This window comes from Loxodonta africana, chromosome 23, assembly GCF_030014295.1.
Source record: "Loxodonta africana isolate mLoxAfr1 chromosome 23, mLoxAfr1.hap2, whole genome shotgun sequence".
NCBI lineage: Eukaryota > Metazoa > Chordata > Mammalia > Proboscidea > Elephantidae > Loxodonta > Loxodonta africana.
In genome coordinates, this window is record NC_087364.1 from 73,445,989 (window position 1) to 73,461,189 (window position 15,201).

The 15,201-nt window shown below is 48.1% G+C and overlaps 1 protein-coding gene across 2 annotated transcripts in view; it reads left to right on the forward strand.

Annotated features, from left to right (window-relative positions):
* KCNAB1 (potassium voltage-gated channel subfamily A regulatory beta subunit 1) overlaps positions 1-14,795 on the forward strand; it is a 228,950-nt gene extending 214,155 nt beyond the window's left edge. Inside the window, exons 12-14 of one of the 2 annotated variants that reach the window (XM_003416135.4) lie at positions 2,725-2,845; positions 7,736-7,824; positions 12,829-14,795. In XM_003416135.4, the coding sequence (XP_003416183.1) occupies positions 2,725-2,845; positions 7,736-7,824; positions 12,829-12,918 (300 nt within the window). In that variant the 3' untranslated portion in view covers positions 12,919-14,795. Of the gene's footprint in view, positions 1-2,724; positions 2,846-7,735; positions 8,338-12,828 lie in introns of those variants that run through there. The other variant, XM_023555364.2, reaches the window with a different exon arrangement.
* The last annotated feature ends 406 nt before the right edge of the window (positions 14,796-15,201 follow it).

Here is a 15,201-nt window from a genome sequence, read left to right on the forward strand (position 1 = left end):
GTGGTGACTTTACAGTGGTTTTGAGTCAATGACTTTGCTGTTTAAATAGAAATAGCCAGTGATCTGGGATGCCAGATTATTCCAGATGAGGTCCAGAGGTGAAATGTAGGTGGTTCTGTTTGTGGCCGTATAGTCACTGCCTGAGTTCCAATTCAGACTCAACAGCCAACTGGGGGCTTTGGGGCAAGTCTAGGTGGACTCTGTGCTGGACTCACTGGGCACTGAAGATCCAGGAGTTAAGTGAGACACAGTCAAGACCTCAAGGAGTAGCTCGGGGACTAGTTAGAGTTACCTAAGGGGAGATGAAGAGTAAACCTTCTCTATTCTCATTATATGGGGGGTAGTGATGGCTCAGGGGTTGGATTCTCACCACCCATTCCTGCAGTGCACCTCGTGTGCAGCCACCACCCAGGCGTCAGTGGAGGCTTGCGTGTTGCTATGACGCTAAACAGGTTTCAGTGGAGCTTTCATATTAACACAGACTAGGAGGAAAGGCCTGGCAATCTACTTCTGAGAATCAGCCAATGCAAGCCCCATGGATCATAACAGTCTGACTGGCAACCGATCATGGGCTTAGTCTGCACTCTCTAGAGAAGCAAAACCGGTGACGTGTGTATAGATATATAGAGAGAATAATTTACTTCAAGGAAATGGCTCACGAAATTGTGGGGACTGACTGAATCTCAAATCTGTGGGTCAGACATCAGGCTGAAGCCCTCTGCTAGCTCACATGGCTGACGAACCCAAAACCTGCAGGCCAGGCAAGAGACTGGAGGCCTCTGCTTGCTTATGTCCGAAGAACCGGAGGTCAGACGAGAAGACCGCAGGGTCGAGAGAGAGAGCAAGCTTTGCCAGAATGTCCACTTATTTACTGGATGCGGACCACACTCCCAGAGAAACTCCGCTTCCAACTAATTGACTGACGCTCACATCAGATAGTGTCGGCCAAACCACGGAGAATTAGAGCCCAGCCACATTGGCACATAATGTTGACTATCACAATGGGGACAGCAAAGGACTGGGCAGAGCTTCACTCAGTTGTGCATGGGGTTGCCATGAGCTGGGGGCCAACCCTATAGCAGCTCACAACGTATATTGAACCCCAGAATCTCTCCTAGTTATAATAATTTAAAAAATTGTTCAAAAAAGTTTGGCTATTAGTTTTCTTTTTTTCCCTTTTGAATAGCATTCAGAGATGTTGGTTTCCTGAAAGAAGTTATGAAACTCTAGTGAGGGTTGGTGGTGCTTTTCCCATTGAGGGCAGCCAAAGGAAGTTTGGGGGCTCTCTGACCCAGCCAGAGGCCCAGTGTGGGCGGGCTGCTTCAGCCTGGATCACAGTGTTCATTGTTCGTGACTGTCCACGTCATCACCACGGGCATCAGTTGTCACGCTGGAGAGATGCTCCAGGCTACCCTTCTCCCTGGAAGAAGCCGAGGCTTCCCGTAGCCAAGGTTGGGAAAACCCTTGGCCATCTCTCCACTGCAGACTCGAGAGGAGCCAGGCCATAAGCCTTTGAGATCTGGGAGGCAAGCAGGACGAGGGCGCTTCGCTCTTCCTCTCTTTTGCAGCTGCAAAATCCTTCCAGAACTTAAAATAATGTGGTTGCCCTTCCTTTGGAAAGACTGTCTTAGCATGATGGAAAAAATACTTACATAAACAAAAGCCAGCAGCCTATTGAAATGGCATGGGTGGAGGGCCTGTGACATGGCAGCCAGGGCAGGACTTTCTGTTTCCCTTGGGAAGGTAAAGGGCCGAGGTGGCAATTGCGTCACAAACCACTCAGCAGGGAAAGTCTACAGAGCCTCACAGCGGTATGGTTTTTATTATTTTCATTGAAACAGACTAACAGATTCTTACAAATACTCTTTTCCTTTGGGTGTTGCTGCTTAGCGCTAGCTTTGTACGCAACTCTCTTATTCCCTGGGTTTCATAGTCATCATGGAACCTTCTGGAAAGTAGGGCATTGAGAAGTTCTAAGAGATTTTTCTGTTTCTGTTTAGGAAATTAGGCTCACTTTATACTCTACAGATCAGGGTCAGTCCTCTCTTAGGTTTTAAAGAAGAGTTTACTGTCCTGAATTTCCTTACTTTCTTGAGTTTCAATGGTTATACTATAGGTGACACATGTTTGGGAAATTCTTTATCCACTTTAAAATTTGAAAAACGTACGTGGTGCCTGTCTGTTATACCCAGTCGCCTTCTAGGAAGGAGCTGAGGAAGCTGACAATAAAGCCCTCTTTTAAGAATAGATTAGGAGTGAACTGAAGGCAAGAGGGAGAGAGGTAGTTACAACCAGAATGCAAGATAATGGCTTCCTTTGAGCAGAAAGCTTGGTGTCCCGCTTTCTTGACAGAGGGAAGCATGATACACATTGGTGAAATGTCAATACTTTTTGGGCTATCCCAATAACAAACATTTCCTCCACTTAGCAGACAAGGCTATAATTGACTAGAGTCAGGATTTCAACAACTTTTGTGCTTGTTGAATGATTGATGCGGCGAATATTAGTCCAGATCAATCCGTTTTGAGCCAGTGAAACAAGGAGCAAGACCGTGGGGGACATTTCTTTGCATGAAGACATAGGTGTCCTGGTGGTTGGGAAACATACGGGTCAGAGAGGAGATTCAGGAATTCACCATGAGGTTCTTATTTGTTATTGAATTTAACAACCTTTGACATCAAATCCTTCCAAGACATCAACATTAAACGTTATTCTTATCCCTAGTGCTACCAATGGTTGAAGGAAAAAATTGTAAGTGAAGAAGGGAGAAAGCAGCAAAACAAGCTAAAAGACCTTTCCCCGATTGCTGAGCGCCTGGAATGCACGCTACCTCAGCTCGCCGTGGGTAAGAAAATTGCTGAGGAGGGAGAAAAAATGCCTCTGCTGAGAGCACAAGATAAATAGCTTTCTGCTGTTGATCTGGGGACAGTGGTAGTTCAGTGGTAGAATTCTCACCTTCCATTCGGGAGACCTGGGTTTGATTCCAGCCAATGCTGGAATGTCTGTCCGTGCAGGTGCACGTGTTGCCATGAGGCTGAACAGGTATCAGCGGAGCTTTGGATGAAGACAAACTAGGAAAAAAAGACCTGGTGATCTTCTTTAGAAAAATCAGCCAATGAAATTACGGGTCACAAAGATCCGATCCCATTGTGCATGGGGTCGCCATGAGTTGGTGGCCAACGTAGCAACAGCTAACAACATCGTTGATCCATGCCCCTTTCATAATAAAATGTCCATTGTAGGGCAGATTGATCTCTGAAGCATATACTCCTGGTTCACATTACATAAGGCGAGTTTTCGGGGTTCCCCCAGATTTTCTAAGCAATCAGGTATTTGTCTCACTTCCGTCCCCTCTCCTTTACAGCACCAAAAGCATGCTGGTAAAGCCACGCATGCTCACAGTGCCAGGGCTGAGTGCCCCTGAACTGCCCAGGGCCATCCATTTCTTCTGGCTCACATTTCCACCCCTTGGAAGCTGAGCCAGGGTTGGCGAGAGGCTGAGACACAGGACTATGACCGAGCCCCAAGGCTCCTGCCACACAGAAAGCTGATCCTACCGAGGAAGTTTCACCCTGAAACTTCTTGAGGGACCAGGAGAATTCTCTTCTGACACTGGGGAGTCACTGAAAGGTCATGGTCACTGGTAGCAATTAGAAACCTCATGCACCAGCACCGTCCAGTAGGAATGTCATGGAAACCACAATTTACCATTTGTAAAAAGAGTAGAATAATGCGCACCTTACAGCCTTGTTAAGGAAAAACCACACCCGTTGCCGTCAAGTGGATTCCAACTCACAGGGACCCTGTAGGACAGAGTACAACTGCCCCATAGGGTTTCCAAGAAGCGCCTCGTGGATTCGAACTGCCAACCTTTTGGTTAGCAGCCATAGCTGTTAACCACTGCGCCACCAGGGTTTCCTTGTCAGGTAAAGGAAATGATATGTGTTACGCTCAGTAAACTCCGGGTTCACGTTATATAAGGCTGAGTAAGTGGTAATGATGGTGATGACGTTTTTTACAAAGAATGAGACATGCAGACCTGAAACTGTCCACTCGTAGCCAGCACACGTGCTCAGAGTAAAATGCAGATACAGACGCATGTCCCTCGCAGCCACAAACACTGCTTGTAGATGGCAACATGAAATCGAGTCCTGGATTTAGCTCTGAATGGAGTGAATAAACATTCTCTTTCTAGGGAGGAAATAAATCTTCACAAGATTTGGACGTTCACTGGGTGCTGGATACACATGGAAGACCCTCCTCTTTACAGAGTCAGAGTTGAAATTACAACCTGGTTTCTTTCTCTTGTTCCTCCTTCTGTGCTCCCAGATGTCTTTTCTTTCTGCCATTTTTTCCCCTTTCTTTATAAATAAGCCACTTTGTTTTTAACCACAGACTTCTCAGAACCAGAAGGGCAATTATTTCCAGGTACACTACTGTTGATCTGCTAGAAGGAGGGCAGGGCAGGGGGCTGGCAGGAAGCAAACTACTTAAACCCACTGTGTGGCTCCACACCTCACACACCTGCACGGCCTGGCATTTGCACCTTGCTCATCAAGAGGCACTCTGGATGTGCCTGCTGGGGGCACCCTGCGTCCTCAGCGCTTAGCTAGAGATGCTAATGGCCCAGAATCACCTGCAGCTGTTACCCACAGAGTTGGCCAGCTCTGCCAAGCGGGCTCTCCAGTGCCCCGCAGCCCTGCTGGGGGGATCGGCTGTTGTGTTGCCAGCATTAGGTGGTTTATGGGCGATAATTTGCCCAGAGCCCTGCTTTACGCTCAGAAATCCCACTAGAGTCAAAAGGAGTTTCAAGTGCAAAGCAGTAAATACTGCAGCCAAAAAGAGAAACAGCTGCGGTCGCTAGCCCTGTGGCCTTTATGGTGTATTATTTTGCCCAAGTGGAAAAATTTGATGATCGCCATAAAAAGTGCAGGCATGCTAACAGCTTTACAGTATCCAGTGGGGTACAGGAGGGGCTCAGGGGCATCCATCAACCATTCAATCCTGTGTTTATTCAACAGACATTTAATAAGGAGCCCTGGTGGTGCAGTGGTTAAGAGCTCGACTGGTAATCAAAAGATCAGCTGTTCGAATCCTTGGAAACCCTATGGGGCAGTTATACTCTCTCCTGTAGGGTCATTATGAGTCAGAATTGACCCCACGGCAACAATTTTTTTTTTTTTTAATGTGGGGGGAATAGAGGCCTAGTGGCACAGCGACTAAGCTCACCTGCTAACTAAAAGGTTGGCAGTTCAAATCTACCAGTTGCTCCTTGGAAACTCCATGGGGCAGTTCTACTCTATCCTATCGGGTCGCTATGAGTCGGAATCTACTCGATGGCAATGGGGTTTAGTTTTGGTATGTGAGGGGAAGCGGTGGTTCACCTTTCATGCTGATCTGGGTTCGATTCCCTGTCAACGCACTGCCTGTACGACCACCACCCCTCTGTCAGTGGGGGCTTGCATGTTGCTATGATGCTGAACAGGTTTCAGTGGAGCTTCCGGATTAAGACGAACTGGGAAAAGAGGCCTGAAGAGCTACTTCAAAAAGCCAGCCAGTGAAAACCCTGTGAATCACAACGGTCTGCTCTCATTGTACGTGGGGTCGCTATGAGTCAGGGGCCAACTCGATGGCAGCTAAAACAACCAGATGTGCCAGGCACTAGGAGGATGCTAGGAGGATTTTAGGGGAAGGCAATACCCCTAGTGAATCTCTAACAATGAGTAGATATTACGGAGGCAAAGGGAACAGCTGGAGCCAAGAGGTCAAAGGAGAAAAACTGCACCATGTTCAGGGGCTGAGGGGTGTCTTAGTCATCTAGCGCTGCTGTAACAGATAGCACAAGTGGATGGCTTTGACAAAGGGAGTTTATTCTCTCACAGTTTAGGAGGCTAGAAGTCCAAGTTCAGGGTGTTAGCTCTAGGGGAAGGCTTTCTCTTTCTGTCAGTTCTGGGGGAAGGTCTTTATGATCAATCTTCTCCTGGTCTAGGAGATTCTCAGCAAAGGACACACTTTGCTCCCGGTGCTTCTTTCTTGGTGGTATGAGGTCCCTCTCCTCTCTGCTGGCTTCTCTTTTATATCTCAAAAGAGATTGACTCAGGATACAACCTAATCCTATAGATATGAGTCCTGCCTCATTAACATAACTGCCTCTAATCCTGCCTCATTAACATCATAGAGGTTAGGATTTACAACACATAGGAAAATCACATCAGGTGACAAAATTGTGGACAACCACACACTACTGGGAATCATGGCCTAGCCAAGTTGACACACATTTTGGGGGGACACAATTCAATCCATAACAGAGGGATCCTACAAATAGCTGGTTGCTTCTGAAGTACAAAGTTCAAGGTAAGGACATGAAGCTGGAGAGGTGGGCAAGAAGGGAAGGTTTGCCAGGTAGGAGATAAGGGCTTCATCTTACAAGACAAGGATTATGGTGTGTCAGGGACACGTTAAAGAGCTTTAAGGCAAGGAAGTGACATGATCAGACTTGTATTTGGAGAGATGAAAGCTGGACTTAAGGGGGACAATCCAAGTAGGAGGTAAGAAGACACGTTGTGCAGGAGAAAGATGGTGAGGCCTGGTTGGGGGAGTGGTGCCAGAGATGGAGAGGAAGCAGAACAGTGGTCCTCAGAGTGTGGCCCCCATGTTGGCACAATGGAATGCTAGTCAGCAGAAATGAGAAATGAAATACTGATAATGAAAAATAAAAAAGAAATGCTACAACATATGAGCCTTGAAAACATCATGCTAAGTGAAAGCAGCCAGACACAAAAGACCACTTACGCTGCTTGCATTTAGATAAAATGCCAGAAAAAGGCAAGTCTAGAGACAGAAAGTAGATTCATAGTCGCCTATAGTTGGGGGTGGGAATGGAGATTAACTGTAACTGGGCATGAGGGGTTTGGGGACGGTGGAAATGGCGATGGTTGCACATTTAATAAATTTACTAAAAATTATTGAATTACACTCAAGATGGGTACCAAGAGGCTGCAAGGGCTCCCTCACAGATGAGGGAGAAGTCAGCCCACGAGTAAGAGAGACAGCCAGATAGTTGTGGGCCCAGGTCCAGGAGAAGATTGATGACAAGGACCTTCCTCCAGAGCCGACAGAGAAAGACCTCCCTGGAGCTGGCGCCCTGAATTTGGACTTTTAGCCTACTTTACTGGGAGGAAATAAATCTCTCTTTGTTGAAGCCATCCACTTGTGGTATTTCTGTTACAGCAGCACTAGATGACTAAGACAGGGGTTGACTCCATGAGTTACCACACTGGGTGACACCAACCCTCGTGACACCAGAGTAAGATCATGCCACTCCTGTTCTTAAACCCTTCAATCTCTATCTTGTTTGGAATAAAATCCAAAGCCCTCACCACAGCCTGGAGGACCCTTCACCGTTTGGCCCCTGCCTACCCCTTAGCCTCATTCCTGGAGTTAAGGTATCTGCCGGTGAGCAGTGTTAGGTGTTCCTGGAAGGGATGCCCAGTTGTTGGGCCAAGGCCTCTGGTAGACGGCCTAAGAGCCAGGAGCTCGCAGGTCAAGTGCAGACTCTGCCAAATTCCCAGACAACAAGAGGTGCTGCAGGGGCTTTTAGCCCTAAAGTGCACTGTCGTCTTCCCCCGAAAGTGGAATTCTGGCTGCGACAATGGCAGCTGTAGCCGGAGTTTACAGCTAACCCATAGGCAGAGGTGCTTTGAAGTCCTGACCCGTGCTCTTTCTCTCTTCCCAGCGTGGTGCCTGAGAAACGAGGGCGTGAGTTCTGTGCTCCTGGGATCATCCACTCCTGAGCAACTCATCGAAAACCTCGGTGCCATTCAGGCAAGCACTCCTGCCCTTTCCAACAGACCCCAGGGAATTTCTCGGCTTGTGATGCAAGGCACTTCTGAGGAAGTCCCCAGCCAGAATCCCGCCTTGCCCAAACTTTGTCCTTCAACATGCCACTGCCTCCATGTCGGGCCTCATACAAGGCCACAAATACTGGGGACAGGCTACCTGTCTCTTGGGGGAGGGAAAGAGGAACAAAGGCCTAAGAAGCTACCAGAGCAGTTTACGGTACATGAATTCAGGGGTGCCTCTGCTTATTAAAAAGCAGCGTTACTAAAGCTCGTCCCTCAGGATGGCTTGTTTCTGTGGGACGGAGCATTCCAAGACACAAGCAATGTTACCCCTGGAAAGTGGGTTCCAAGGCCTGACCCTAAAAGCCTGCTTAATAACCTGCTGGAAGTGTAATAGCCATAGCACAGAAGGCCGGCAGTTTGAATCCACCAGCTGGTCCTTGGAAACCGTCTGGGGCAGTTCTACTCTGTCCTGTAGGGTCACTATGAATTGGAATCAACTCGACAGCAACCAGTTTAGGTTTTTTATTTTTATTTATTTATTTTTTAATCCATTTATTTGTTCTTCCCACAAATGTTTATTGCCAACTGACAACATGCAGAGGGGTTCCTGGGTAGTGGAAGCAGTTAGCGACTCCACTATTAAACAAAAGGTTGGAGGTTGGGGTTCACACAGAGGCACTTCAGACCAAAGGCCTGGTGATCTACTTTCGATAAATCAGCCAGTGAAAACCCTGTCGTGCACAATTCTACTCTGACACGCATGGGGTCGCCGTGAGTTGCAGTCGACACTATGCCAAGCCCCTCCTCTCTGCCCTGATAGCTCCCTGTCCCCTCCCCATCACAGACTGCACTGTGATAATTTAGTATAACTGTCTCTCCTGCTGGACTGTAAGCTTCCTGAGGTCACACTCCTTTGCCTTTTTCCCTTGCCTCTCTGCTGATTTCCTAGTTTTTAGCATACTGCATGGAGCCCTGGTGGCGCAGTGGTTAAAAGCTCAGCTGCTATCCAAAAGGTCGGCAGTTGGAGCCCACCAGCCACTCCTTGGACATCTTATGGGGCAGTTCTCCTCTGTCCTGTAGGGTCGCTATGAGTCAGAATCGACTGGAGGGCAACGGCTTTGGTTTTGCTTTAACATATTATGTGGCCCACAGTCAACACAAGAAATATTTGGTAAATGAATATTTGCCACGTTTTAAGAGAAATGCTTCAAAATTCCATTTAGGACTTCCAAGATCATGTCTCCCTAGCCGCAAGGTCAGAGGCTCGCATCCCCAAGTCCTCCCCTGCCTTCACGCAAGGAGGTCCCGGGCACTGGACGTGTCCAGCAGTGGCCAGGGGAGCCTGTAGGGGCCCCAAGGAGGGGAGGGGGACAGAGATGTTCACAGAAGTACTAGCTAAGGAGATGGGTGGGAGCTGGCATCTGCCGTGATCACCCCCTTCCCCAAAGGTCGCCTCTCAGTCCTGGCCTGCCTCACTCTCATTCCTGCTGAAGGGCACGGAATGTGCCTGCCCACCACAGCCACCCCCCAGAAGTAGTCAGGATTTCTCTCTTCCTCTAGTTCACTGGGGAGCAGGACTGTCTCACGGTTTTCCCTGCCCAGCTGTGCCTGAACCCAGCACCAGCACGTAGCCGTTACCTCTCCGAAAAGGAAAAAGGTGGGGTGGGGGAGAATTTAATGAAATGTAAAGTGTTTTAGATATCCTTTTATAAAATAGCCCAGAATATTCTGGACATAAATGGTGCAGGCCCCCCGCCCCACCTCCACCCAGGCTTAGTGCTGGCAGCAGGGCGGTCATCTCGTGCTGTCTGCTCTGACAGCCCTGCCCAGCCGGCTCCTCCTCCTGCCCAACACGGCTCCTCCTCCTGCCCGGCGGGGCTCCTCCTCCTGCCCAACACGGCTCTTCCTCCTGCCCGACAGGGCTCCTCCTCCTACCCAGCTGGGCTCCTCCTCCTACCCGGCTGGGCTCCTCCTCCTACCCGGCTGGGCTCCTCCTCCTACCCGGCTGGGCTCCTCCTTCTGCCCTGCACAGCTCCTCCTCCTACCCAGCTGGGCTCCTCCTCCTGCCCCGCACAGCTCCTCTTCCTGCCTGGCTGGGCTCCTCCTCCTACCCGGCTGGGCTCCTCCTCCTACCCGGCTGGGCTCCTCCTCCTGCCCAGCCGGCTCCTCCTCCTGCCCTGCTGGGCTCCTCCTCCTGCCCGGCCGGCTCCTCCTCCTGCCCAACGGGGCTCCTCCTCCTGCTGACAGGGCTCCTCCTCCTTCCTGAGCAGTGCTCTCTCCTACAGATGGCTCCCCACCTTCCCTTATCCTCACTTAAGCTCTGGGGGAAAGGCAAGGGACACAGAGTGACGATGGAGGATCAGGGTAACAGTTTGTGCACAACAGAGCTGAAATTCAATCCCATGATTTCAATTCTACTAATATGTACTGAGCTCTTCTTATTATATGTTTGGCGCCATGCTAGGCGGTGGGGTTGCTAAGACCAGGACTGTGCCCTCAAAGAGATCAAGGGCTAGCTGAGAAAGAGTAGGTTAAGACATCTGCCTGTCAATTCATTGAGCAGACCTTTACCGGGAGCCTGCTATGTACCAGGCACTGGGGACACCACAGGAAAAAGGGAAAGATATTGTCCAGCCCTGGAGGAACTTACGTTCTAGTGAGACAGACAGATAATAAATAAGCATATAAAATGGATTCAGATTGTGAAAGGTGTGCTGTTCAGTAAATGGAATACCAGTTAGACGGCAACCATCATGTGTGTGCTGGCCGTTTGCTTTTTTTTTTAAATGTAAGACTGTCCTGTCCTTTGCCCAACTTCCTACTATGTTGATAGTAATTTTCTGGTTGTTTTTTAAGAGCTCTTTATATAATGAGGAATTGTCATCTCTGTTGGCAATATTTTTCTCAGATTTTTATTTACACTATTTTTCTTCTATGGCTCCTGGACTTTGTGTCTTACATAGGGAGGACTCCCTAGTCCAGGATTGGTGGAGATATATATGAATTAGTCATGTTTTATTCAAGTACTTTATTGTCTCTCTCTTTTTTTTTTTTGTTTAAATCTCTATCTGAAATTTATTTTGGTGTAATGAATGAAGAATTTTCGTTCATCACATGGCGAACATGGCTATTTTTTAGACACAAAACTTCCAACAAATACAATTTGTAGAACTGGGTCTAGAAACTGGGTCACTGGCTGTTTAGACCTTCTGAGACTCCGGAGCTGGTGGGAAATCATACTCCTGCGGCGCTGAATAGGAAAACGTTACCCAGAACCAGAGGTTTCCCAGACGGAGCGGCTCAGATCTCCTGTGGAGCCCTGAGGCTCCTGAGGATAGCACTTGAGTGGACAGGGTCATTGTAACACGATTGCAGGGAAGGGTGAGGCTGGAACCTCAGAACTGGCTGTTATAGGTGTATTTCACCAGTCTCCACACAGGGTCAGCTATTGCAGTGAGAAAGCCTGCCTTTGTCCCTTGTCTTCTGTAACGTGTGCCCTTGGCCCACTTCTTACCATAAATACCCTGGGTGAGCTCATGCTTCCCAAGGCGTCAATTAGCATGGCCATGAGAATGACTCTAATCCTCATCTCTAGTCCTCCTGCTCCAAAGCTCCCCAACTGCCTTCCCAGCTACCTGGAAGTCCTTTCTACACGGATATCCCACAGGTACCTCACACTCACCCATCCTACTCCAAGCTTCTTTCATATTCCCCAAATTACTTCTGATTTGGCTTCCAATCTCAATAATCTCCATCCTCGTCCTTCTAGTCTCTCAGTTTTGAAACAGCTAGCATCCTCCAAAATGCCTTCTTTCCACTCTTCTTTCCCCTCCCACTGCCACTATCGTAGTTAAGACCCTTATTGTCCCTGGCCTGGATCGCAGTAAATGTCTAATATCATCATTCTCTTCCAACCTCCTCCGGCTCATCCTTGGCACCACCTACCAGTGTCTGATGGAGCCCCACCTCAGTAGCCCTCCCACTGCCTGGAGAGTAAAGTGGAAGTCCATAAAATGCTATCAAAGGCCTCCTCGCTCTTTGCCCCCGTTTCCCTCTCCCCTATTCCTACCATCCCCGCACCGCTCGCTCACACACGCCCTCTACATGTCACAGGCTTTCCCCCTTTCCCTGCTGCTCTATCTACCTGGAATGCCTGTTAAACCCCAGCCACCCTTCGCCACGGTTCCGACCACTGCCCACCATCACCCACTGCTGTCGAGTAGATTCCAACTCATAGCGACCCTCATAGGACAGAGTAGAGCTACCCCATAGAGTTTCCAAGGAGCACCTGGTGGATTCAAACTGCCGAGCTTTTGGTTAGCAACTGTGGCACTTAACCGCAACGCCACCAGGGTTTCCAGTCAGAATGAAATCCCTCCTTAACCCCTAGACAAGTACTGTCCCCCGGAGTAGACTCTGGCCACGTGTGGCCACTAAGCAGGTGAAGCAGGGCAGCCCCAGCTGCAATGCGCTGTGTGAAGTGTAACTGCACAGCAGACTGGGAAGACTTGGCACACACAAAAGAATGTGAAGTATCTTAATAATTTTCTATATTGACTGCATGTTGAAACGTTTTGGATATACCGATTCAATAGAAATGTATTTAAAAGTAATTTCAGCTCTTTCTTTTCACATACTTTAATGTGGCTATTAGAAAATTTAAACTCACACATGTGGCTTATGTTGATTGGACAGAGCACTCTAGATATTCTGTATTTCTATAAGCCTTCATTCATGCCTTATGCCTTCATTTATTCATTCAACTAATAATGAGAACCTACCCTGGGCCAAGCACTGTTCTAGGCCTTGGGGATCAGTGGGGAACAAGTCAAGATCCCTGATATCAAGGAGCTTACACAGGCTGGTGGGGTGGTGCTGACATTCCAGTCGTGGTTTATCAAGGTATATGCTCCAGACGACTCCGCTTAAAGCGAATGATAAACAACACTAAGCACATGCTTTGTACTTCCTGTGCCGCTCTCAGGTTCTCCCAAAGATGACGTCACACGTGGTGAATGAGATTGATAACATTCTGCGCAACAAGCCCTACAGCAAAAGGGACTACAGATCATAGGGCGAGGGAAGAGCCGGGAGCTGCCGGTTAGAACGGCCCTCTGCAGCTGCGGTACCAGCCAGCCTTTGAATCACTTAGCAGCCTGCTGCTCCACCTCGTGTCCCTGGATCCTGAGGTGCCCGCTGTCGCCACCACTGCGCGCCTGCATTAACAGCACATCTGAAAACTCACAACCAAGAAAACCCCCTTTATTTTCTTACCTGGGACTGGGGTCGCCTGCCCTGGCATTGGTGTGTGCACCTCATGCTTATGCAATGGCAAGTATGTGGGGGGAAGGTCAGTTACCTTCGAGCACCTGGTAAGGTAAGGTAAGGCTGTACGGATATATTTTTTCAAATGCACAAAACCCACAGATGCGATGTGGAGGTGTAATAAACAAAAACAGAAGCGGAGTCAGGGAGCTCAGCTCAGAGGTCTTTGCTTGGGAGAAACAGCCAACAATTTTGCTTGTTTTGCTTGTTTTCACCTTCGTGTTAGGGAGAGTTGTTTCACTTCTCACTCAACAATACTACAATTTCTAGGTATTTATTTTTGTTAACTTTTAAATATTCACTGTCGCATAGCCCCAAGAATAGCAGTTTATCCAATGTGACGATGAAAGGAGCCCTGGTGTCTGTTACGTCTAACAGGCTACGGCCGTGTAGGTGGAGAGGTGTTGAAGGATGAGCACCCCAATCTTTAACTAGAGACGTTATGTTAATTCCTGACAGAGAGGTCTGCACTGCTCTGGGAACTTAGCTGCGAATAAAACGGAAGGTAATGTATCTGCAGTGAAGTGTTCATTTTTTACTCTATTTTATTAAAACCTGCTTTATACTTTTGACTGCCTTTGGCACAGCTTCTGCAAGTTTAAATATTTAAGCTTCAAGAATACGCACATGCTGAGTTGTGTAAGTAAACCGTGAGGTACTCAGGAGGTAATGTTCGTTTTTTAATGAGCACTGCAATTTTACAGTATGGTGCTTGACATTTCCGAGTTAACACGAAAGCCAATCATGAGCTTTGGGAAAAACGCTGCTACTACTGGGCGTATGCTGGGTGAATTAACTTGCCCGACGAAAAGCAAACCTTAAAGAACCTCCTGATTCTGTCATCACATCACATGCATTAAGCTACATGCATGCCAGCTCTCTGCATGGATTAACGGGGCTCAGTCTTGTCTCACTCAGAATCTGAGGTCTCTCTAGCCCTGCCACTATTGGCTTACCTACCCCTAGGGATCTTCTACTTGAGAAATGTTAGAATGCACGGTGCAAGTTCCTACCCATAAGAAGGGAGAAAACACTTTTTGTCTTTTGTTTCAATCCCTTAATCTCTATTTGGACACTGAGGATGTACAAAATTCTAACAAATATTTCCTGGCCAGCCGGTCCCCCCGTGAACATTGCTTTGAGATTTACAGAATATACTATCAGCTGAAAATACTTTTTTCTGACATCATTTCCAGATACGTATTTCATGGTTAAGTTCTGAATCTAAAAATATGAGTGTGTGATATCAACAGATTTTCTTTCTGATTACTTCCACCTGTATCCTAACAGGGAAACTATTTGTGTTGTTTTGCCCGAGTGTGTCAGATTGATGGAAAATGATCATTTTTCAGTTGTTCGATGTGTATCCAACCCCGTGAACTTCTGTTTGTATAAATGAGCCGAGGTGCTGTCAAATTGGAACTGCAATTTCACCTATTCATTTGCTTGGAGTAATAAAGGTATTTTGCGCATTTAACCTCAAACCAGAGTTTTTACCTGAACTTTCATTGTAAGGCATAAAACGTGTAGGTCCCACAGAAGAGGCAGCAGGAATCACCTGAGAAAAGGCCGTTGGACGCTAAGCTGCAGGAGTAATACCTGACAGACAAGGCAGTCGTCCAAACGCCGTGGCGCAGGCTGCAGTCCAGCCTTTTTCCTCTTAGTAACGGAGGAAACGATTAGCCACTGACGGCGTAACTTCTCTCTGGGTTCCAGAGATGCTTTGCACTGAGCTTAAAGCTTCTCAAGCTACGTAAAAGGACCTGCAAGTCAAAACCAAATGCAAACGTTATGGCTTAGCAGAGGGATCAGCCAGTTTCTTACACACGGACGTCTGCACGGTAAGGACGCTGGGTAAGAAATGCATCTTCACGGCAACAGCCTTTCGTAAAATGTCCACGCGCTCTCACTTCCTCTTCTTTTCTGGGAAGTGGAGAGCGCACCATTCTGAAGGGTAACCTGGTAGCCACCATCCATGAGGTGAAATCTCGGCCAGGAGAAATGCAATCTAGAAACCCTGCACCTCACGTCC